Source organism: Amblyomma mixtum, chromosome 2 (genome assembly GCF_055824585.1).
Source record: "Amblyomma mixtum isolate Tamu chromosome 2, ASM5582458v1, whole genome shotgun sequence".
NCBI classification, from domain to species: Eukaryota; Metazoa; Arthropoda; class Arachnida; order Ixodida; family Ixodidae; genus Amblyomma; species Amblyomma mixtum.
In genome coordinates this window covers 172604366-172628026 of record NC_143013.1, presented here as the reverse complement: position 1 = coordinate 172628026, position 23661 = coordinate 172604366, and the positions used below count along the sequence as shown (strand labels likewise).

At 50.6% G+C, this 23661-nt stretch overlaps 1 protein-coding gene across 1 annotated transcript; it reads right to left on the bottom strand.

Annotated features, from left to right (window-relative positions):
* Positions 1–14930: 14930 nt before the first annotated feature.
* Positions 14931–22846, bottom strand: LOC149361635 (solute carrier family 22 member 7-like). Its single transcript, XM_089568119.1, has 2 exons — positions 22250–22846; positions 14931–16496 (listed from the first exon to the last, which is right to left on the bottom strand). Exons 1-2 carry the CDS (start codon positions 22601–22603, stop codon positions 14931–14933), a joined length of 1920 nt encoding a protein of 639 aa, XP_089424245.1. The 5' UTR covers positions 22604–22846.
* Between the last annotated feature and the right edge of the window lie 815 nt (positions 22847–23661).

Sequence of the window (23661 nt, the reverse complement as noted above, 5' to 3'; positions counted from 1 at the left end):
CATTTTTGAAAACCTGCTCTGGCGTACGCTGTGGGCGCAAGGCTCTGCGCCCAGAAATAGCGCCTGTGACGTCACATGCAAACCATCTATAAAGGGACATTCCACGCAAAACGTCCCAAACCACAAAAACGAACGCGACCGATTTTTTTTAATTGGGATTTTTTTTAAATTTTGCCTCGCACTGGTCCCCGCCCTATCAATCCGTGGCGCACCCCAGATAACCGCCCGATATGCTACGCCTGCGGTCTCGCTGGTCATGTGGCCCGCTGGTGCCGCACGCGCGGATCCGGTCCTCACGACTACGGGCGCTCGCCAACGTACGCCGCTCCATTGCCCTCCGTCCCTGTCTCTTCTCCTCTGCCGCCTCCGAATCCCTCTCCGCCTCGCTCCGACTCCTACAACCGAAGCCATCGGTCACCGTCTCCTCGACGCCGTTCGCTCTCTCCTATGCGCCGCCGGTCCCCACCACTTCAAGCGGAAAACTAGGCGCCGCAGTTCCGGGGGCAAGAACTGCGCCGTCAACGACCGTCTCAAACCCTATTACCGCTCCTATGAACGTTATTGAAGTGACTGTTGAAGGTGTTACTGTTGACGCGCTTATTGACACTGGTGCTGCCGTGTCCATCATTAGTCGCAACTTGTGCCGCAAATTAAAAAAAGTGATGACGCCGCTTTCTGACCTTTCGCTTCGCACCGCCAGCGCTGACCCCATTCGCCCTCTCGCAGCGTGCACTGCCCGCCTCGTCATTCAAGGTCTCTCCTACACCATTGAGTTCTTCGTTCTCGCCCGCTCCTCTCATGACATCATCCTCGGGTGGGACTTTCTGTCCGCGCATCGCGCCATCATTGACTGTGCACGTGCTGAAATTGATTTGTCGCCGCTGTGTGATGCTCTTGTGGACGCCTCCCCTGTTACCACTGCGCCTATTCTCGCCGCTGACGACGTCGACGTGCCAGCTTTCTCTTCTGTTCTTGTGCCGCTGACTTGTGCTGCCCTCTCTGACGCTACTGTTCTTTATTCACCCTCTCCTCTTTGTGCGCACCGCAAGTCTGTTTTGCTCCCTCATGCCGTGCTCACCCTTTCTGGTGGTTGTGGTGCTCTGTACGTCGCGAACCCGTTGCCTTTCCCCACCACTTTACTTCGGGGAGAATCGCTTGGCACGGTTGATGTCATCGATCCTGACGACGCTTCTCCTGTATTTGATGAACCTGACGCCCATGACATTAACGCCCTCACCCCTTCCGCCGACGTCGCCGACCCGTCCTCCCCGGATATGTTTTCCCATTCTGTCGATGCCGCTCTACCACCTCACCAACGCGCCCAGCTTATCGCTTTGCTGCAGCGCTTCCGCGCATCCGTCGACTCTTCTTAAGCACCGTTGGGTCGTGCAACAGCGGTTCGCCACCATATCGACACTGGCACCCATGGACCCTTGGGCCAACGCCCCTATCGCGTCTCCTCCGCCGAGCGCCACATCATTGATGAACAGGTGAACAACATGCTAAACTGCGGCGTGATCCAGCCCTCTCACAGCCCGTGGGCTTCTCCAGTCGCGCTCGTCAAGAAAAAGGACGGCTCCATTAGATTCTGCGTAGACTACCGCCGGCTAAACAAGATTACTCGGAAGGACGTCTACCCCCTGCCTAGTATAGATGACGCGCTGGATTGCCTGCAGGGAGAGGAGTACTTTTCTTCGTTGGATCTGCGCTCTGGGTACTGGCAGGTGCCGATGGCCGACGTCGATCGCCCGAAAACAGCATTCATCACGCCTGATGGGCTGTATGAATTTAATGTGATGCCCTTCGGTCTGTGCAACGCGCCTGCCACGTTTGAGCGTATGATGGACAACATCCTCCGTGGGCTTAAATGGCAGACATGCCTCTGCTACTTGGACGATGTTGTCATCTTCTCCCAGAATTTTCCGTCTCATCTTCTTCGCCTGGAGAGTGTTCTTCGCTGTCTCACTAGTGACGCTGGCCTGCAGCCGAACTTGAAAAAGTGTCGCTTCGGCGCTCGCCAGCTGACTATCCTAGGCCACGTCGTGTCCAAGGATGGTGTACTCCCGGACCCTGCCAAGCTCTGTGCAGTTGCTAATTTCCCGAAGCCCACTTCCCTGAAAGAACTCAGAAGCTTTCTTGGCCTTTGCACGTACTTTCGCCGGTTCGTCAAGAATTTTGCTGCCGTAATCGCCCCGCTGACGCAACTTCTCGCTGGTAGCCACGACTTGTCGGCTTGGTCCCCTGCATGTGACGAAGCTTTCGCAACGCTGCGCCAACTCCTCACCTCTCCTCCGATCTTGCGCCATTTCGACCCTTCCGCGCCTACAGAACTGCACACAGACGCCAGCGGCATTGGTCTCGGTGCCGTTCTAGCTCAGCGGAAACCTGGTTTCAATGAGTACGTCGCTGCTTACGCCTGCCGTGCGCTCACAAAAGTGGAGACTAATTATTCCGTCACAGAAAAAGAATGTTTGGCGATTATTTGGGCGATCACAAAATTTCGTCCTTACTTATATGGGCGCCCGTTCGATGTCATTACAGATCACCATGCCCTTTGTTGGCTGTCGTCACTCAAAGATCCATCTGGCCGCCTCGCTCGTTGGGCTCTGCGTTTGCAAGATTACGACATTCGGGTCATTTATCGTTCCGGTCGTAAACACTCCGACGCCGACGCTCTCTCGCGCTCCCCTGTGACCTCTGAGCCTAACCCGCCATCTATTTCCGGCCTCACACCTTCTCTTGACACTACTGATATGGCTTCTGAGCAGCGCAAGGATCCTTGGATTACTTCTCTTCTGGATTTCTTAGACAACCGATCAGCCCGCCTCCCTTCTAGAGCGCTCCGTCGTCAAGCCCATCACTTTGTCGTGCGTGACGAGCTGCAGTACCGTCGGAACTACCTCCCGATGGTCGCAAATGGCTGCTCGTGATCCCCAGGCATCTCCGCTCCGCCATATTTGTGCCAGTTACCACGAGCACCCGCAATGTGCTCATGCCGGTATGCTGAAAACTTTTACCCGCCTGCGCCTTCGGTATTATTGGCGTGGTATGCACCGTTTTGTCCGCCAGTACATACGCTCTTGTCTGGAATGTCAGCGGCGCAAGAACCCACCACCGCACTCACCTGCTCCTCTGCAACCGTTCAATTCAAGTTTATTTGCATCTATACATGTACAGATGACGGGAGTGCAGACAAAAAAGCCAAATTGATTTGGCTTGACGGGGTCTGTACCCCCTCCAGAAATGGCACTATGCACAATAAAGAGAACGCAAAGATACAATAATGGATAAACGAAAAAAAAGCATTAGTGAACATTCTATAACATTCTATGCCATAACAGAAATACATACGGGCAAAAAAAATCAATGATACAATGCTGAAAGGATTTAAATAGCAGAAAGCATATAGCATAAGATTATACAAATAAAATAGCTTTGAAATTCACAAACATAAATAATAAGTTACTAAAAAGCAAATAAAATTGGTTAGGCATTCATGGCGTCAGTGCATATTACAGCAAAGCAAACAAAACAAAAAAGGAATCCACAATGAGCCCATAAAAGGACAGATACGTTGTTATTAAGTTTCTAATGAGTTTTAAAAAAGATGGCAGTGTGTGGCGTAACATTTGTTGACCGTAGTTAGTGCGCGTTTTAGGAACGTACCATGTTTCTCTGTGACGTGTGTTGTAAATGTTAGAACTCATTGTCAATAGAGATAAATGCTCGAAGAATTTGGTGTTCTGTTTTTTCGCAGTAGTGAAACGCTTGAGTAAAATACTACGATATATGGAGGTGACCGGCTGTAAGTTAAGAGCACTGAAAAGAGGCTGCGTATGAGCGTCATATGAGGAATTAGCGATAGCGCGCACTGCTTTCTTCTGCAAAAGATAAAGTTTTGTGATGTTAGACATCGTGGTGTTTCCCCACACTAAATGGCAGTAATTCAGATGGGACAGGAAAAGACAGTTGTAAAGCAGCTTTTTCACGCTCAAGGGAAGAAAAAATCGAAGTTTCGTTAGTATTCCCACAACACGAGCGATTTTGTTAGCAACTGAGTCTGTACAAAGATTCCAAAGTAAGTTCTCTTCAAATACGACCCCGAGGCACTTAATGGATGGCACAATGTTCATAACCGAGGAACCCATTTGCAAATGGCCGTCAATGTGGACATTTTTGTTTTTAGGTTGAAAAAGTTCAGCCTTTGTCTTGCTTTTATTTATAGACAGTGAATTCAATGAACTCCATCGATTGAGTTCGCTTAAAGCAGCGTTCGCAAGAGCCAACAGGTCCCTTGCACAACCAGATGTAAAAAACAGACTAGTGTCGTCAGCGTGCATGATCAATTGGGCAGTGGTGTCAATATTTATTATGTCGTTAATGTAAATATTAAATAACAAAGGTCCAAGAATGCTTCCTTGAGGTACATTAGAATGAATGGGTAAGTTATCTGAAACACAGTTATTTATTGAAACCCTCTGACACCTGAACTGCAGATAGCTTTTGATTAAGCTAAGGAATGGGCCCCTGAAATAATAAATTTCAAGTTTTGTTAGCAGTGTGGTGTGAGTAATTGTGTCAAAGGCCTTTGAAAAATCGATGAAAACGCCTAGTGTCACAAAATTTTGCTCAAATGCTTGTAATATTAGTTCTTTTTTTGTTAGTAGAGCTAACTCTGTCGAACGACCGTTTCGGAAACCGAACTGACAGTCAGTAAGGATGTTGTGTTTTTCGCAGAAAGCGGTCATTCTGAGTGTTATTAATTTTTCTAGGCATTTTGAAAATACAGTTAAAATGGATATTGGTCTGTAGTTAGACATGTTGTTTCTATCACCGCCTTTGAAGAGCACTGTAACCCTTGCGAGTTGCATGCGCTTAGGAAATATACTGTTTACAAAGCACAAATTATACACATGTTCAAGAACTGGACGTATCAGATCTAAAACGTGTTTTACGGGGCGTATTTGCAGGTCATTAATATCGCAGCTTTTACTGTTTCGCAGAGCGGGGAACGTGAGACAAATTTCTTCGGCGCTAGTTGGATGCAGAAAAGCACTATCGCAAGTTTTGGAATTGACGTACTCTGCGGAGCGAGGATCGTGCAAACTATTCACTAGGGACACAAGATAATTATTAAAAGCGTTTGCTAAATGCGCGCCTGATGAAAGTTCCCCATTAACGATCAATTCTCGTACGCCCTCTGGATGCTGACGTCCAATGTTAAGCACTGCGCTAAGGTTTCTCCATGTGATGTCTGTCCGCTTTATAGCTTCAGGATCAAACAACCTATGAAGGTAATCTTTCTTAGCTTGTTTGAGGGTTGCAGTTAACTTATTCCGAAATTTTTTAAATTCGGATAGACGGCACGTGTCTCTTGTGTCCAAAAAACGTTTGAATAGAGCATCTTCTTGCTTGATTAGTTTCAGAAGTGCATTGGTTATCCAAGGTTTTCTAGCTTTTCTAGGCTTCAGTGTTTTAGGGTGAAAAGATTCCGAGTCAGCCTTTTTGAAAAGACACAGAAATGACTCGTACGCGGCGTCTACGTCAGACTGATTGTACACGTCGAGCCAATTTATTTTTGATATTCTTGTATGGAAATCCTCGAGTGCAGCTGGATTAATATCTTGGATAGTGATCGGGGGACACTGCTTTGGCTCTTTACTCGAGACATACGATTCCAAGAGAAGAAATACTGGCAAATGATCGCTAATATGAGCGCTGATTACTCCGGATTTAATAGTTCGAGATTCAGTGTTTATAATGAAAACATCAAGCAAACTTTCACAGTCGTTGCTAATGCGAGTTGGAGCAGTAATTGAGTTGAAACATGCATTAGCTTCTAACAGTCGAGTGAAATCAGTACTCAGCTGCGTTTCGTTCAACATGTTAATATTTATATCGCCGCCCAAGTCGAGTTCATACCTGTTTTCATTTATCCAGGATAAGAAGTTTTCCATAAATGTGAAAAAGTTTGCAACGTTCCCGCCTGGAGGGCGATATATAACAAAAAATTTGCTTTTGTTGTGAATGACAGTCAAGATGTCAAAGTCCGCTGTAACCGCCGTAAACTCGTCGATTTTTTCACACTGAAAATTCTCCCTGGCCATGAAAAGTACGCCTCCACCGTTCCTGACTGAGCGATTTAAGTAGTGTCTTGTGTAACCTGGGATCTGTATAACTTCGTGGTCGTGTCGGTACCATGTTTCACAAAGCATAATAACATCAAATGAGAAGCCAAAACATGTAAACAAGGCACACAGCTCATCAGACTTATTGCGCGCTGATTGAGTGTTCAACAGGAAGAAAGATGTGCATGGCTTTTCATGATAAATTTTAGTCACATACGCAGGGTTCACCGATTTGCCAGCCATTGACGGGAATGGCTCTTGGCAAATTGCTCGGAATCCTAGTTCCTCATTTCATCTTATCGATGCCCGCAACGCAAGATATGCGCAGCGCATTCGACGTGTCTGTCTTGCGCGCGAAAATTTTGCCGCCCTTTGTCCACGCGTACTTCCATTCTTTTGCTTTCTTTCGCTCAACAACTTGTCCAAGAAGTTTCTTCAAGGCGGGACAAAGGTGCTCATTAATAAATACCGGGGGAGAACTGGAACCATCAGCACTCTGGTAACCAAAATCAGAGGTATAAATTCGATTTTTCCTGGCCTTTTCAATCACCGCTTCCCGTTTCGCACGAGAGCGGAACTGCACAACAATGTTAGGGCATCCTTTGTCTTTCCTTCGCGTCCGGCCCGGCCATTCGACCGTGTTGGAATAGACCTTTATGGCCCACTTCCCAGCACTGCCGCAGGGCACCGCTGGATCATTGTCGCCATTGATCATCTCACGCGCTATGCGGAAACTGCCCCGTTGCCAGCTGCGACGGCCTCTGACGTAGCCGGTTTCATACTACAGACTATCATTCTTCGTCACGGTGCGCCTCAGGAATTGCTCAGCGATCGGGGCCGCCTCTTCTTGTCCGGCGTAGTGGAAGCCCTTCTTCGGGAGTGCCATATCGTTCATCGCACGACGTCTTCGTACCATCCGCAGACGAACGGCATGACCGAACGCTTTAACCGGAGCCTCGGCGACATGATGGCCAAGTACGTTTCTACCGATCACTCTCAATGGGACCGCGTTCTACCTTTCCTTACATACGCTTACAACTCTGCAACTCAAGCCACTACTGGTTTTTCCCCGTATTTCCTTCTCTACGGACGCGAGCCTTCCTCCATCATGGACACCGTACTCCCTTACTGCCTCGATTCGTCCGACTTTACAACCGTCTCTCAAGCCGCTGCGCATGCCGAAGAATGCCGTCAACTCGCCCGTTCCCTTACTTCTCACGATCAGCACCGTCTGAAAAGCGCCCGCGCCGCTGCTTCCGGTCTGCCGCCGTCATATCTTCCTGAATCCTTGGTTTGCATGTGGGTGCCCTCCTCCAGCTCCGGACAGTCTACAAAACTGCTGAGCAAATACCAGGGCCCCTGTCGCGTTATTCAGCAGACATCCCCAGTTAATTATCTGGTCGAGCCCATCACGCCTTCGTCTGATCGTCGCCGCCGCGGTCGTGAAATTGTGCACTTAGACCGCCTGGAGCCCTACTACGACCCAGCCATCGTCTCGTGCCCTTAGGCCGCCAGGATGGCGCCTCTTCACCCCGGGGGTATTGTAAGAAAGAGAGTTGGAGTTAGATGCCCCAGCAGCTAGCGCCGAGGAAGGCGAGGAAGAAGATAGGCGAAGCCGACAAAGTTCGGGTTTTGCGCTTGCGAGCGCTGGCCTGCTGAGCAGCACCGCTGGGGCAAGGACTGTGGCCGTCCACGCTAACTGTGCGAATTTCCACATCAGCCGTGTGCTGTACACTACCCCATACTTACAACTATCCAAACATGACATAATTGCTTTGGATGCTTTGATTCGCAAGGCATTCAAGGTAGCACTTCAACTTCCCCTCAACACACCCACAGACAGATTACTAGGCCTGGGCCTCCACAACACGATCGGGGAACTGGTGGAGGCCCACCGACAGGCCCAATACATCAGGCTCACACAAACCTCCACAGGTCGGTATATCCTGGACTCCCTCGGAATCAGAATACCGGCCAACGACCCAACCCTCCTCGCCATCCCACGACCCCTTCACCAGGAGCTCCTCATCAGGCCGCTCCCGAGGAATATGCACCCGTCCCACCAGGAGCAGCGCCGCAGAGCCCGTGCGAAGGCACTCCATCGAGCGTACGGCCCCGAGCCGGACGCCGTATGGGTGGACGCTGCCTGCACGGGTGATGAAGCGACAGCAGCTGTGGTGGACTCCTCTTTATCCGCCCTTCTCACACTACCTCTCCCTACAGACACCTCCCCAGAAGCTGCAGAGGAAGCCGCCATTGCACTTGCTATCACCCGCACGGAAGCCCGGTACATTTTAAGTGATTCTAAAACTGCGATTCTAAATTTTGCTCGAGGCCGAGTCCATGTCCCTGCTTTTGGCATACTAGACTCGCCCGATGCACCCCCGCCCCGCCAAGTGGAGCTGATATGGGTGCCCGCGCACTCCGGGAATCCCGGAAACGAGGCCGCCAACCTTTTAGCCCGAGGTTCTTTAAACCGGGCTCAGGTGCCCTCGGATCGGGGATTCACGAAGGAGCGCATGCACTCATTCAGCGAGCTGACGCAGGCCTACAGAGCCTCACGCCAGCTCTACCCCCCGCCCCACCCCTCCCTAGATAACAAACACGCAACGCTCTGGCGCAGACTACAGACACACTCTCTTCCGTCACCCCTTACCCTAGCCCACTATCATCCCTCCTTCCCCACTCCAGCATGCGCCCTATGCCCAGAACCCTTCGCCTCTTCCCTCCACATCCTTTCCCTCTGCCCGGCGGACCCTCCCCCGCGGGACCTAGAGAACCTCAAGACCTGGGAGGACTGGGAGACCCTGCTGCGCTCGGAGGACCCGGCCGTGCAGACCATCGCAACCGGCCGGGCTGCCAGTGTTATGGACCTTAGGAACATAGACACTTGAGTGAAGTGGGGTCGTGCGGGGACCCTGGGGCGTGCCCCGAATTCCTTGTACAATAAAGTTTTTTTTCTCTCTCTCTCTCTCTCTCTCTCTCCACATTACAGGGGCTAGATGGCAATTGTGTGAATAGAGTTCCACTAAAGTATTTCTCGCGAAAAAAAAAATTTTGCTGACGCGAAACACGGTACGACAAATCTTATTTTAGAATATTTCACTTACGTTGTTCTTTCATCCGACTGCAATTAAAGGGTCTGTAAAAGGGGGTCTCAACAATGATGCGATATGCCTAGGATGCTAAAGGACGCAGCGTCACACATCCTCCAGCAAAAAGTTTTTTTATGCGTTTTGTGGAAGCTAGCTGAGTTCTTTGTAGTTAAAATTTGAATTTCCGTGTCTTCGCGCCTTTCCTTCTCATCTCGTCACTTTTTGCACGCTGAAATGTCTGTCCGTCAGCTCCACGCACTCGGCCCATTTGCCGACACGCACGGGAATTCCCCAGGGGGCGGAGCCAACGCCTCCTAAACTGGTTCGGTGTCAACGGCGCTGGCGCGGCGAACCAATGATGGCATTCCGCTGCTGACGTAAAATGCGCTAAATGACGCAATGCGCGCGGATTCGGGCCAAACCTTGCCACCGCTGGTCGCCGCGAGGCGCGGAGGCGGGCCTTCTTAAAATTGTATTGTAAATTATCGGCTCGCTTTTGAGGTCCTGCACGCGGCATGAGCGCTCGCTGGCCTGTACTCTACATAATGCAAGCATTTTATAGCCAACCTCCAACACCCTTTTCAGGGACCCTTTAATGAAGTCTTGCAATATATTTCCGCGTTTTCTTGGTTCAGTAAAAAAGCTAAATATGTGGCGCTTGGGGAAATATTTTACCTCAAAGACGTGTTAAAATTTCAGCCGCAGTATTTTTTCCTGCTCCCACCTGTTTCTGCGGGTCGTGCTAAAAAATTAAAATTGTTAAACGCAGTACTTTTTCTTTTTATCTTTTTCATGGTTCCACCGCTAACTCAGCAGCACAGTGTGCGATTGAAGCCCCCAGGTCCCGTAGTGAAGCTTTCGCTTCAAAATGAGGCCCTAAAGCAAAACGCGTTGGCGTTGACAGCATCCCCGTCGCAACGCTGCACCGGAGCAGAGGCCGCCGGCGTACATTGGGTAAATTGTGTCACAAAGTGCGTGCATGCCTTGTCGTTCTTTTTTCTTTTGCGACCGAAGTAGGCAAGGCGCCTCAGTTTTTCAGAAAAGGTCGTAATGCGGCGGCGACGATTTTGCACCCCTCGCGGGGGCAGTTCACCGCTGGCGACGCTGGAAGGTCAAGGCTACTCCCCTCCCCCCCCCCCCCCCCTTTTCAACATCTGCAAATCGTTGGCGCACTGGGCCTTGAGGATTCGTTTGTTTGTTTGTTTTTTGCTGCTGTTGTTTGTCACGAGAACGCAGTGGCGGGAAAACAAAGAGCCGGGCAGTTGGCTTGGAGATTTCGGTGCGTGCGGGCGTGTGTGAGGTCAGCCAGGGAAGCGGTCGGCAAGCGAGCCTAGGCGGGTGTCTCACTCGTAGAGCGCGGCGACGGCCGCCCCGAAGACGCGTGGCCCAAGTTCGCCCGTATCCGCAACCCCCATCAGCCCCACGCGCCTCCGCAGCCCGACGCTCCATGCGACCGTACCTTGCCACTACCGTTTCTCCCCACTCGCTTTACTCTTTTCTTCCTTCTGTCGCTGTTGTTGTTGTTGTTGTAGCCTATGACAGAATGGCACACACCCACTCTGGGGGATCGGCCAAGAATCGGGTGGTAAAGGTTGGTATTCTTCTGTACATAGTAAAGGCAAAAGGAAAGCACACGGGAGAGGAACACCGGGGGAGTCTACCACAAGAAGGGCACGGAGAGAAGAGAGATGAGATGTCGCCCTTTCTTGTCCGAACCTTTTGTATAGCACTTCTTTGTTCTTGTAGCCTTGTTGTATAGTTCTCGCCTTTGTTTTCCTCTTTCTGTTAGTAGTTGCTTTTTCATTCTGTGTTCGTAAGTTGCGTCGTGCTTGTGTATTCACGCTACTTTGTTGGGCTTTGTGTTGTAACTTTTTGCTATCACTTGCCCAAGTAAAAGGGTTGCCAATGAAACTTACCTACGCCTCATACCTCCGGTCAACGGCTAATCGGGCGTTGCCCCTATCGCTGGTCAGCAGTCGAACCTCATCTTTTGCACGCGGGGTGGAGAAGTTTGTCGCTCCTCCCCGTCAAAACTTACGGAGAGTGCAGTGGTGGGCAGGTTGGCCCGAATAATTATAATTTCGGCGCCAACCAAACATCTAGCCGCCCACAATATCGTGACAAACTGGCACTGATGATGAAAAGTAGGAGACGCGCATAACTGGCTCCCTTGTTCAACGGACACATAAAACGCGCTTTCAGGCATGTACGTAGCCGTGATGACCACCAGAAAAAATTGCTTTCGCACAATATTTCGGGCTTAAGAATGCTAAACCACTAGATAATTTTTTCGTGCGGTGCTCATTTCGGTGGCTTTAGTGTTCACACATACTCATCAATTTACGCAGGCTTTCACGTTCATGGGATGTTCATAGGGTTTTGCAAAGCTACAAACGGGGTTCCTCGCCGTAGGCTTCTACAGATGCTAACACTGCTTGCCGCGTAGCACTGTTTCATCGCGTATCAATGCTTTTCTTTTTCTTTCTCTTTATTCTTACGACCTATACAGCTGCCTTAAGGCTACCTTTCACTGCTTATTTTCGTCGCCCGCAGCGCTAAAATGTCTGTATTCTAAAGAAATGAAACAAAAACAGCTGGTACGATTACAAAGTATATTTACTCTGAAGCTCCTTTCCAAAGCTCCGAATTCTTCGTATCGATATGTTGCACAGCATGGTAGGTTTGGTGTATGGGGGTTTAACGTGGGTTTAACGTCCCAAAGCGACTCAGGCTATGTAGGATGCCGTAGTGAAGGGCTCCGGAAGTTTCGACCACCTCGGTTTCTCTAACTTGCACTGACATCGCGCACTACAAGGGTCTCCCCATCGATTCGCCTCCATCGATATTCGACCGCCGTGGCCGGGATCGACCCCGCGTCTTTCGGGTTAGCAGCCGAGCGCCATAACCACTGTACCACCGCGGCGGTTCGCACGGTATGGTTGGATCGCTGCAGAATAGGGAAATATATCATCAGTTATTGGCTTTTGAGTTAAGGCAGTTCTAAAAATTACACTAATTTTTTCTTCGCATAAACTAATAAACTCAATGTTTCCCAACGGTCGGGTGCGAAATATAATTTTTTAATTCGTCTTATGGAAGCACTAAGTGTGCTTCCAAGCACTCACTTTTCTTCCGTCGTTGCTCCTCGTGGATTGCTTGGCATTTCTCCACTGCCCATCGCCGCTCACGGCGGAAGAATTTGCGCGGTAAGAACTCTTCCGTTTAAAAAACAAAACAAAATCCGCCACGTTGAACGAAAGGTGTGCCACAAGTTTCCCGAACCGGTTCGGAACGGTTTCTCTGAATCGTTCCGGTGGCGAAAAAAATGCGGGTTTGTTCGCTACGGGTAGAAATACGGGTTCGGTACCTGCTTTCAGCTCATTTCCGGCTCCGTTTCGACATCCTGACAGAAGTTCACTTGTGGGCAAGGAGGATATATAGAATTTTTATATATCCTCCTTGCTTTTGGGTGAGGGGGAGACAGCAGCCGCAGGGAGGGGCGTGAGATGATTTGCTCTGCGGGCGGCTGCAGCTGGCGCCATCTACAGCCGCTTCTCGTCAAAGGACGCAACACGTTCTGTCGTGGATGAAGGAAAGAATTAAGGAGACGCCGTTGCCTCACTTTCTGAAGCCGGACGTGAGCGCTCTCCCCTGGTTTGTCGTCGCCTCAGCGCGTTTGCACATGCCCAGCAGACAGTGATGCAGACGACGCCACTGCGCCCAACGCTACCATCGGCCAGACTCCCAGAGTCCCTTGCGAAAACACGTGACTTCCGGCACTAATTTTGTCGTGCTCCTCGGATAGCGGAGAGCCTCTCCTTTGTTTTTCTGTCCTCCATGCATTTTACAAACATGGCTGGCCACCACGCTGCCTAACTGCGAAGAAAATATAAAATTATAAACAAGACGTTGAGGTCTTCGCTAATAAGTCAGCTTTTTTTGGCATGGTCAAAGCCCGCAGTAAGATTGGAGAGGACAGCGACAAATAGTAGTCTGGCAGAGGCGGTTACGACCTCCAGGATTTTTAGCCTCATAACTTTGTATTAGAACATAAAAAAGCATGTGTTTTGCACGCATTCTCAAGTGTCCACAGGATATAGGTCAGTATTATTTACATATTACCAGTTAATCCCCACCTGAAATCATATTGGGGTCCCGATCAACTCAATTATCAACATTTTTTTGCGAAAGTCTCAAAGTGCACAAGGGTGGATGTTTCGTGGTACTTACCGCCATCTCCTGTTCACTCAAGGAATGTCTGTTTGGCAGTACGCTAAACAAAACGTCAATCAGCGACGACTCTTTTCGCCAATGTGTTCCAATGTTACGGAGACGACCTACACAACGTATCACACCGTATACGGTCCGAGGCTGTAAGGACAGGGTTAATTGGAGAGACATGGGGGAGGCCTTTGCCCTGCAGTGGGCGCAGTCAGGCTGATGATGATGATGATGATGATGATTTATGCGCAGTGCGTGGACGCTACCCCAGCCACCGAAGGTTGAACTGAATAAAGCAGCCTCTGGAGGCGAGGTTGCTTCATAGCGCAAGAACTAAGATCTTCCATCGACGAAAGCATAAGAGTATGCCTCAACTACGACGAGAACTACGACGACCCCTACGACGACGACCCCTACGACGACGACGGCCCCTACGACGACGACGGCCCCTACGACGGCGACGACAACTACGACGACACGGCCAGACTTGAAGCTTTTACCGCTGCCCTCAAACCTTACTATGAACGCTAAAGGACTCGAAGTTATCATTCTCCGTGTTTATTTTCATTTTAAAGCATCGAGACGATGCTTCTTTCGAAGGGGGGTAATGCCACGTATCATTGTAGCCTCCGTTCGTCCGCGCAAGGCCGCAGAAAAGGGGTGTTATCATTTTTGTTCGTGACGCGAGAAGCGACCGGACTTATCTCGATTGTTCACAGCCATGAACAGCTGCATCTACGTGTTTCTAGATTACTCTAGATGATCTCGACCTGTTATCTCGAAGTTTCCTTATCCAATTCCCGTAAGGATCATTCTAGAACAGCTTGCCCGAACACATCAGTTGCAGTGACACAATTGTCTTTAGAAGAGAGGCTTCAGTAAAAGCAACCAAGAAATTAATATTGCGAGAAGAATACAGCATCTGTCATCTCTGGGAGCAGAGCAACAGAAGTCGTCTTTATTATTACGGCCACGCCACCACATCGGTAAGGCTAACCTTTCCCGTGGATTGAGTGGAGCGTATTCTTAACTAAAATGTCGAGCAAAAGTGAAGTGTCAGTGACTGCTACTACATATGGTTTATAATTACGGAGCAATATAAACTCGTGGCGCACAATATGAGAGGAATAAATTAACCGCGGCTTGGGACCACACAAGGAGAGAAAGTCAATATCACATGTCTGGGAACATTGCCGACAATGCATCCAACATACATCCTGGTAAGTGAAATCCTAGTAGCCTTCGCACGGTATTGCAGAGCTTATCACAATAAGTAGTCCCCACTTATGACAAAACTTTTCACATGAAGACGCAGTTAAGAAAACGCGGTAGCGGTATCCATGGTTTCGCAAACGTATTGTCCTAGCTAATAAATGGGGAGTCCAAAACCAAGCAGAATTTCAACCAAAAACACACGATGGGAAAAACAGTTTGCTCGAATATTTTGAGTTCCACTCAGCGAAGAAAACAACCAAAGCAGTTTTGTTCACTTATGGCTTGGCCGGGAGGACCGCACGACTGGAATAGCACTTCCTTGCGGAGACGCAGGTGTTCCAGGTGATGCCGGCGATGCCAGGGACGCCGGAGATGCCGGAGATGCTGGCGATGAAGGCGATGCCAGCGTTGCACACGACTCAGAGCCAGCGCCGGCCCTTCTCTTCGAGCCTGCCTTCGTCTTGCGGTGGCGACGAGACTTGCGCTGGTCGCTCGCATTGGCTTCCTCTGGACTCTGGCCCAGAGACGCCTTCAGGGCCTCTTTACGTTGCTCGTCGCTCAAGAGTCTTGGTTCTGCAGTCGCCTTCTTCTCAATGAATACCTCCGGGAGCCACTGGATTGCGACTAGGCTGGTAAAAGCAAATACTGTCATTAAAACGTTCAGCGCCAGTTTGTCCTCGCCGTATGTGCTGTCGAGAAAAATGGCCAGCAGCGCACCTGCGCGCCCCACAGAGTACGATATGCACAGCCCCAAGCTTCGCACCACGGTGGGATACACCTCCGCCGTGTAGCCGAAGTTGAGGGCAATGGCTACTGCCGAAGTGCTGTCCACGACCATTCTCGACACCGGGGCCTCAGCGCTTATACCCCATTCGAGGGAGAGGGTGCGCACTGCACTGCACACACACAGCGCCGCCAGCACGCCCGAGAGAGCCGCTCGCTGGCCTCGCTTGTTGATGCAGTAGTAGGCCGCAACGAACAGGAGCGCCTGCAGCGTGAACCCCAACACGGCCCAGTGGGAAGATAGTGTAGCCCGCGCAAGTCCCGACCCGTAGAAGGCGAAGTTCACGCCGAACCAGGACGCCAACGCGGACGCGGCACGCCGGCGGAAAATGACAGCGTTGAGCCTGGTCTCCGTGCCGGTGGAGGCGCCCGTCGACGCTGCTTCTCGCTTTTCTAGCAGTTTCTTAAGTGCCCTAAAGGTGGCCCGAGCCTTGCTCACATCTATGCCATTGATTGCAGCCGCCCGGAGAACGGTACTCTCTGCGAGCCGAACATTCCACGAGTCAAGCAGCCAAACGGGGGATTCGTCGAGGGAGAAGCACCAGAGAGCTACGAGCGCGGTGGCGGAGACGAAGAAAGCTTGCGCAAGGAACCAGCCTGGCTGCAAATCCAGCAGGGCAAACAGCAGTAGCTGCGCCAACACGGAACCGACGCTGGCGGCCAACAGAGAATACAGAGGGCGGTTAGCGTTTCCGGTCAGCTCATACAGCAGGATGAAGACGAGCAGGAAGGTCGCGCTGGACGTGGCGGAAATCACGAAGCGAGCGGCAAGGAACACCGGGAAGGACTGCGAGGAGCCGGCGGTCAGGGCGGCTAGCAGCATGCCGAAGGCGCACGCAGAGATGATGGGCCTGCGTCCCACGCGGTCTGACGCTACGCCAGCCAGCGGCACGAAGATGAGGGAGCCCAGCATGTACACGGATGAAGAGGTGGAGTAGAGCCAGCGGCGACCGCACACCAGGTCCCACGAGCTGACGATGCTGTCGCTCCGGTTCCCGATGTCGTAGTCCCACCGCCAGCAGGGAACTTCGCGGCGCTCTCCTTCGGCTTCCTCCTGAAGAGACAAAAACGGAATCCATGTGACACTCACAAGAAGTGAAGTGCGAGAGCGGATGACTTATGGAGCGGCTATTCAAGAATCCACAATGACAGTTGGCATCACGCAACTGATCCCTAAATGTATATTCGTATGACACCGTAATGCTAGAAATTGCTTACAGATGAAGAACGGAGAAATGACCACGCTAGGCTCATATTTTAGCTTTATTCCAAAAATCCGAGATGAACTTTAGCGGGAATTAGAGCTTCCGTTTTGAAACGTACAACTTCATAGAGTTTATCGCTGTTTTGGTGATATTAGGATCGGGGCCGCTGCGGGCCCATTTCCATGGAGGCGAAATGCAACAATCTCCGTGTTATGTGTGGTGTCATTGCCGGTTAAACGGCCCTAGGTAGTCGACCTTATTCAGAGACCCTACCACTGCAGTTACTCTTTCTGCCTCGTATAACCCAGTCTTCGCCCCCTCTTTTATGAAGTTGTTGAGGTAGTCACTTTTTGGTTAGCTACTAACCAGGATTTCCCATTTCTGACAATAACCCAACCAACGAAAGTTCAGGAGCACTCAGCGTCTCCTTGGCGATGCCTAGCGCAAGTAGAAGGCTCTTCCACGTGTCCAGCATCACTAGAGTCGGCTGCGATCGGCTTCTGGGCGAAATTCCTACAATTGTATCTGCCAGGTGTCGACCTCTCGTCGTTTGATCGGCTTCTTAACCTGCTCTGAAGGGCCAGTTAAGACAACTCTATCTAATTAATATTCTTAGTAAAGATTGGTTCTGGGGCTCTCTTTCCGTACGTTTTGGACTGTCCTGCAGAAAGAAAAAAAAAGAACATTTATGACTGAAAAAATTTTAATTTGGAGCTATTCGAGCCGCTCTATTCAAATTCGCGACGTCCGCACTGAGGAGGACTGTTTGCCGCCGTTTTGAGGTGAGTGGTTGTGTAGCACAGCCCTGGGGATCCGCACGAAAAATTCGGTGTCGACGGAAGCAGTTTATCTGCGAAGTACAGTCACTGATGGCGACATCTGTATTTTGTGTATTTTGTTTTTTGGTCGATTCTAACACAGAGAGCCTCAGTTTTCGATGAGAGCTGTCCCTTTGTCATTAAACTGCGGCTGTCTATCGATAGAGGTCAACTTCAATTTGCTCCCAGTGAACCCTTTTAGACTCATTGTTCAGTTTTGTGCATTGTGCATTCGGAGCAGCAGCTAGCAGTGATTTCTTTGAATCGAATTTAGCACCCCTTTATTTTTAAAAAAAAAAGCTTTTGTGCTTGTGCATTTGTATGTATGTTTTATAATAAGGAAATAACTACTCATTGACATCTACCCAATCACAGCCACACGCGGCTACAAAGTGAAAGCTATATAGCTTTCTCAGAAACTTCGCAGTCAATTCGTTTTGGTTCGGGGTTCGAACCCGAGCGACTGCTCCGGTTCGAATTCCGGACCAGGACGAATTTTTCTTTAACTGCGAAGTTTCTGAGAAAGCTGTATAGCTTTCCTTTGTAGCCGTATGGTTGCGCTTGGGTGGATGTCAATGAGTAATTACTCCCTTACTACAAATCCACTCCACCTTGGGGGATTCCCCTAAACATTTGACCAGTTATGTATGTTTTAATATAACACGTAGTATAGACGCTTTACAGCGCGGGAGCATGGGCGCCGCCATATTTGGTCACATGACCATTCCGCCATCGCTGGCCTTCGGGCCTTCTCGTTTCGACGGCTGCCGGCGCGCTGGTGCCCGGCTGCAAGACGCTTCTCCGGCTCTCGCTGTGGATAACGAGCTGCCGGACGGCACAAAATCTTAGTGTGAGTTTGCACAGAACGCGTTGGTGCTGAAAAATGTTTGCTTCAACCAGCTGATTTACTCGTCTCCTTCAGACTACCGGCATCGGCTCGAATGTGTCAACAGACCGCGTACAGATACCTGCGCGTTCATATTTATTCAATGAATTCACCACGTAACAATATTTGTGGACCGCGTAACTTGTCGAACTGCAGAATAAAAGCGGGCCAAGGCCTGCAAGCGTCGTTTTTAGAGCTCGATATTTTTGCCGAATGGAGGATTATGTGTTTGGCCGGCTGATTGTCTAGATATTTACTTTATCCTCCGTTAACATTCCGGCTTCCGAAGGAAGAGTACGGATGTTTTTCAAGGACCCCTTCAGAAGCTCAGCGACATTCGACCGTGCTCTCTTGCTAAGTTAAACTGAAAACTGCTCGGAGTTCAGCACCCGCAGATGTAAGCAGTCGGAATAAGCTGGAATATTCGAAGTCCTGTAATGATACATTTCACCGCTGTCCCGTGGATTAGCTCACTTCTTAGAGCTTTGCACTGGGCGAAAGAATTGCATGGCGGAACGCCTCCTTTGAGGACTTTTGCGAACGCTCAGTTGCCGCTTCCTCCGTGCTAGCGTTAAGTAGGCACGACAGTTTAGTGAGCACCGTGCCGACGCCAAGGAAGCACTTATTGCAAAGGTATGAAAAAGCACCGATCATTCGATGTATTGGATCAGTGTATGTCGAAGATGAGAAAGGTTACAGGCATATGCACGCTCGTTCTGCCATTCCCGCAGCTACTGCTGGCGTTGAATTAAACTGGCGCGCGGCGTTTGTGATATGTTTATTTTTTTTTCGTGGAACAACACATTAACGTTACGTTCTGCTTGGAAGCAACATGAACTCGCAGGACATCTCCTCCAAAAACGGCGGTAATTGTTTCGCGGTTTCGCTTATGTAACAAGCGCGTATATTTTTCCGACACTACACCGCAGGGATATGAGATCTAGGTATTAATTCAACAAACAGCTAAATGCATTCACAGCTAAATAAATTCAACAATACATATGACAACCGTATCACAGCTGGGTTGTTTAGGAGTCACTTGACGTTCGTACACAAGCTGCGCAACAGCGTTCCGCACTGCGCGGCGATGCTGCTAACGCCGGCTTCGAAGCCAGAAGTGGCAGACCTCCTAGTGGCGCCATCTGTAGTGGACAGAGCAAACTGCTCTCTGTAAACGGTCTATAATAGGAGCTTGGTAGCACGTTTTTAGTCATTTTTCACAGGCACCTTTTGTAACACGTGATATTATCATGCTTTCCAGTGTTTCAAGCACCCTCATCACCTTCGATACAAACAGTATGGACACCCTCATCTCTGAGTACTGCTGCTTTGATGTTACAATTTCCAACCTTTATGACACTGTACGAAATATTGTACATGCCGGTAATCAATTACCGTTGGTATTTTCCGCTGCAAACTAGACTACGGTAGTCTTTCTTGAGGCACGCAGGAACAGTTTTAGACAAAATAGCGGCAGAGACTAAGACTGCTTACGTGTGAGAAGGCGTAAGCCCGCCCGCTCACTTTGCGAACGCAGTCGCCGCGCTTCGTGATGTGAGTCGATGCCACGCAGCTGGAAATTCTACCTCTGCATGGCTCTACCTAGCCGCCGCCGCACCTCTTCTGATCTGCGCGCTTACTTCGTGAGGGCACTCAACGCCCTACCGCGGCCCCCGCTCCGCCTTAAGGCCATGGCGTGATAGCTGTCCATATGAATTGGCCTTTCTCTACTTAGCATTCATACTTTCCTGGGAGTCCTCATACGACTCCTTGCGCCGCGAGGCAGCTGTTAAGCGGTGCGCCAGTGCCCTGGGATAACAGGTGCTGCCACAGGTGGAATTAGTGCGATCCAGGTTGACCTTCCTGAAGAACCGCTAGCGACCAATCATTAATTTAAACACCACCAGCCTGTGCCTCGCATGGCAGGTGCTGCCACAGGTGGAATTTGTGCGATCCAGGCTGATCTTCCTGAAGAACCCTCAGCGACCAATCATTAATTTAAACACCACCAGCCAGGGCCCTCGCATGGCAGGTGCTGCCACAGGTGGAATTTGTGCGATCCAGGCTGATCTTCCTGAAGAACCCTCAGTGACCAATCATTAATTTAAACACCACCAGCCAGGGCCCTCGCATGGCAGGTGCTGCCACAGGTGGAATTTGTGCGATCCAGATTGATCTTCCTGAAGAACCCCTAGCGACCAATCATTAATTTAAACACCACCTGCCAGGGACCTGGGATTGCAGGCGCTGCCACAGGTGGGACTTGTGCGATCCAGGTTGATCTTCCTGAAGAACCCCTAGCGACCAATCATTAATTTAAACACCACCAGCCAGGGCCCTCGCATGGCAGGTGCTGCCACAGGTGGAATTTGTGCGATCCAGATTGATCTTCCTGAAGAACCCCTAGCGACCAATCATTAATTTAAACACCACCTGCCAGGGACCTGGGATTGCAGGCGCTGCCACAGGTGGAATTTGTGCGATCCAGATTGATCTTCCTGAAGAATCCCTAGCGACCAATCATTAATTTAAACACCACCAGCCAGGGCCCTCGCATGGCAGGTGCTGCCACAGGTGGAATTTGTGCGATCCAGATTGATCTTCCTGAAGAACCCTTATCGACCAATCATTAATTTAAACACCACCAGCCACGGCCCTGGGATGGCAGGCGCTGCCACAGGTGGAATTTGTGCGATCCAGGTTCATCTTTCTGAAGAACCCCTAGCGACCAATCATTAGTTTAAACACCACCTGCCACGGCCCTGGGATGGCAGGCGCTGCCACAGGTGGAATTTGTGCGATCCAGGTTCATCTTCCTGAAGAACCACTAGCGACCAATCATTAATTTAAACACCACCAGCCACGGCCCTGGGATGGCAGGCGCTGCCACAGGTGGGACTTGTGCGATGCAGGTCGCCCTTCCCAAACAATTTCGTACTAGTACTAGTAGAAACATTTGTTGGCAATTCGAAATAAATACAAATTCTACTACGGGTGGTGTCGTTATTTCAGGACTCCAAAGGTCAAGGCTGTTCCGCTTGCCTGGGACACCAGGTTACGCCGTATTGTCAAGTCAGAGCTGTACAAAGCGGCCTCCCACTACTCCTTCGCGTAGTGTGTTTGTAGGTTGTCGCGTTTTCCGCGCCTGCAGCCCCACGTGACTTGTTATGCTGTGGCTCTCTCGTCGCGCCACGAGCATGCGTCTTTGTAGTGTTCAGGGATTATGCTGCATTTATGTAAATTTTGCACTGTGTCGGTTTGGGTTAGGCTCCAGTCCCTAGCCTCCTGTGCTTTCAGCCTCTTGGGCGTCTTGGGCATCACTAAGTCGGATGGAGAAGGTTCTGTATGTGAGTACGACGAGTGCCCCCATCACCATTGCCGTGGAATGGTATGAGAACATCATCAGGTACAGCAATGTTTCGGCACTGCTGAGGAAGTAAACGTCTATGCAAGCACTGACGTGGTTCAAAAGGAAATTCTTGGCGACGGGCATAGCTGAAAGACGCTTAATGGCGGAAGGTCAGACGGTGTGACAGACACTGCTGACGGCATCGCGATAGTTGGCCATCACACCTATAGCACCCTGATGAGCTGAACGAGCTCCTCGCGCAGTTTGTTCTAGTTTCCGTAAGGTCACTGAGAAAGCATGGACGCCCTTGTAATGCATCGGAAACGCGTAACAGCAATGAGGAGGTATATGCAACAAGAAGTCATCTAAATTTGCCGATTTGGCATTTTATTTTCCTCAACACACTTTCGTGCTTTTTTTTAGGGAGAAGTTTCTTCCCAATTTCCAGCCAAACTTTAGGCCCTATTCAATACGAAACAGTTGCGTGCAACTTGCCACAGCACCTGTGCGTGCTCACCCAGAGCTAACAAGAAGTGAACGAGTGCTCACGGGAAGCGGAGGGTCGTAGACGGTGCACTTGCTGAAGCTGCCGTCCTCCCGGACGGGGATCCCCACGTTTCTCCACTCCTGCACGGCCATGTGGCGCAGTCCCCGGGGCGGCTGGCACCAGTGGTCGACGGGGCGGCCGACGATACGGTAGGCGAACGCGTGCATCAGGAGCATGGTGAGCGAGACGAAGGTGCAAAGCAGGACCCATCGCTGGAACCAGCCGTGGCCCAGGATAATGTACACGTTCTCCTGGATGACTGCGCGCGAGTCGGCAGACAGGAAGCCGTCCAGTAGACTCGGATCCGACCGCGGGCTCTTGCATGGTTCCTGGCCGCCGTCCGCTGCCGTCTTCATGGTTGGATAGGCCCTTCTGCAGCTTGCGTTCCCCGTCAACTTTTGTCTCGAAATGACCGCAGAACTTCGTGCCACGTAACACAGGCTTGCCAGGCCTAGGCCTTGTAGGCAATGGTGGCTCTCCACGCTGGACTCGCTGCAGAAGCTGGAGATGGCGCTGAGGAGAAGTGTGGGAGCGCAGTGGCGGTCGACGGAACGGGAGTGGCAGCGCTTCAGTTCTTCAGTGTCCCAAATGCTGCAGCAGAAGACAGGAAAGCCCCGAAAAGCGGTGCGTCCCTCTTCTTCTTCTTCTTCACCTCTTTATAATGGCACATACCCACGTGGGGGGATTGGCCAAGGTGTAGTGGTATACATCAGGAAAATTTCGTAGGAGCGTCTTCTTCTTCCTTTGCTCCGCGCGCTCACGGGGCACGGGTACGCGCCCATGACAATGCGTCTCTTTTTTTCTTCGACGAATGGAACGAAAGAGAAAACGGCTTTGACGAACCACTCAGTCCCAGGTGATGATTCCAGCACATATCGGACGTGCTTAGAAAGAGAGCTGCCTGGTATGAGCGGAACAGTTGAGGCCTCGGCGTGCACCAACAGGCCCTCGGAATAGATCAATTTCGAGCGGTGTTTTGTGGTGGGGACAGAGCGAGAAAAAAACATTTATTTAAGCGACCCGAGTCCGGGCCTGTGTTCTTGAGGGACAAGGAGCGAAGCACAGGGCGAGGTTGGTTCGAGTTTGCGCTGAGTCCCAGAACGTGTGCCAATTGCCTGGACATTTCGGGCATTATTTGTTCTGAGGGGGCAGGATGTAGTGTATGCAGCCAAAATGAAAACTAGTTGCTGTGAGGAATAAGTTGTAAGATATAAGTTGTAATATTTAATGTCCGAAGCGACACTTAGGCTAGAAGGGACGCAGATGGTTCAGGGCTGTGGATAGATATGGACCCGCTGGCTCTTTACGTGCGCTGACATTGCACAGGGCAAGGACATTTTTGTATTTCGCCTCCATCAAAATTCGGCCTTCGTGGAGAGGATCGTGCCCGCGTCCTTGCATCGCGTCTCGCCGC

Bases quoted from the DNA above. Each gene is read 5' to 3' on its own strand.
- LOC149361635 (XM_089568119.1), bottom strand. From the start codon at position 22,603: ATGAAGACGGCAGCGGACGGCGGCCAGGAACCATGCAAGAGCCCGCGG. The intron at 16,497-22,249 runs GTGAGCACTCGT...TTGTCTCTTCAG, and splicing joins TCTACGACCCTCCGCTTCCC to GAGGAAGCCGAAGGAGAGCG.